A 1,106-nucleotide genomic window follows, 5' to 3' on the forward strand; every position below is an offset into this window, starting at 1 on the left:
TATGAATTCATGACATATTCAACTTTTTTTTAACTTTTTAATATCTTTAAACTTTGTGGCTCTCCTGCAAGTTTTTTCAAATTATTGCAAAATCTCCAAAAAATATCCACGTGTAAGCAGACCCACTCTGTATAAACCCATGTTGTTCAAGAGTCAGCCATGACAAAAAAAGGATCAAAATATTTTCCAAAGCACCTTCAGAAACTAAAAATTTTTTGCTACTTCAATATGGAGAGAGGAATACTTAGTTCAAATACATGGTTGGGAAGCTTAAGGAAAAGAATAAGCCCACTAAGTAACAGTCTCATGATGAAATACTCAGAACTTGCTTACTGGTTACCAAAGACTCACAGGAACCTCAAGCCCAGCCATACTCTGTCTCACAAATAGTCATCCTAAGCAGGTAACTGAGAATGTTGGTGCACAATTAATTCTGACTGGGAACAAGAGCGTAGTGTCACTTACCCACATCCTCAATAAGGAAGGAGTATGTCTCCGCATTCACCTTGATGTACTTAAGACTTTTCAGTGACTTCCCATAGGCAATGTTGTAATGCTCCACAGGTCTACTGGTAGTATCTTTGGGTGGGTCCCATGTGACTTTCAGGCCCATTTTAGTGGACAGCAGTTTCACGTGCCTTGGCTTCAGTGGGTGGTCAACTATGCAAAAGGCGCAGCTATCAACTTATGGCAATGGCAGATTGGGAAAGAACTTTTTTGAATGTTCTCTGATATTGTTAGTAAAAGAGTAAATGACATTAAATCTGTCTGATCCTGAAGACTTTTAAGTACAATCATGTTTGCACATTGTTACAATATGACAACAAAACAAACATACCAAACCCACATGCTTGTATGTATTTTGGATGATCATGGGTGGTAAATTTAAACCAACAGTGAAAAAATCAAAATAAATTTGAGACATCCTCTGTCTTGATTACACTGACATGTCAATGCAAGAAAAAAAGATGAATAACTTGACATCTCCAGAGACATTCTTATATTAATAAATTTTTAGAATTTTGTATCATAAGCCACAATCTCTAAAAAGCTCTGAGAAGAACAACATAATTATCATAATTAAGAAGAAAAACGGGGGCTGGGGA

General features: G+C 36.4%; 1 protein-coding gene across 2 annotated transcripts in view; it reads right to left on the bottom strand.

Moving 5' to 3' along the window:
* The window catches only part of Fndc1 (fibronectin type III domain containing 1), a 73,642-nt gene extending 72,986 nt beyond the window's left edge, over positions 1-656 (bottom strand). For both annotated transcript variants that reach the window (XM_033763281.1, XM_010625247.2), the window contains exon 1: positions 466-656. In XM_033763281.1, coding sequence (XP_033619172.1) covers positions 466-613 — 148 coding nt within the window. In that variant the 5' untranslated portion in view covers positions 614-656. The remainder of the gene's footprint in view (positions 1-465) is intronic.
* Positions 657-1,106: the final 450 nt, after the last annotated feature.

This window comes from Fukomys damarensis, unplaced genomic scaffold, assembly GCF_012274545.1.
Source record: "Fukomys damarensis isolate Sample0158 unplaced genomic scaffold, DMR_v1.0_HiC HiC_scaffold_14, whole genome shotgun sequence".
Taxonomy (NCBI): domain Eukaryota; kingdom Metazoa; phylum Chordata; class Mammalia; order Rodentia; family Bathyergidae; genus Fukomys; species Fukomys damarensis.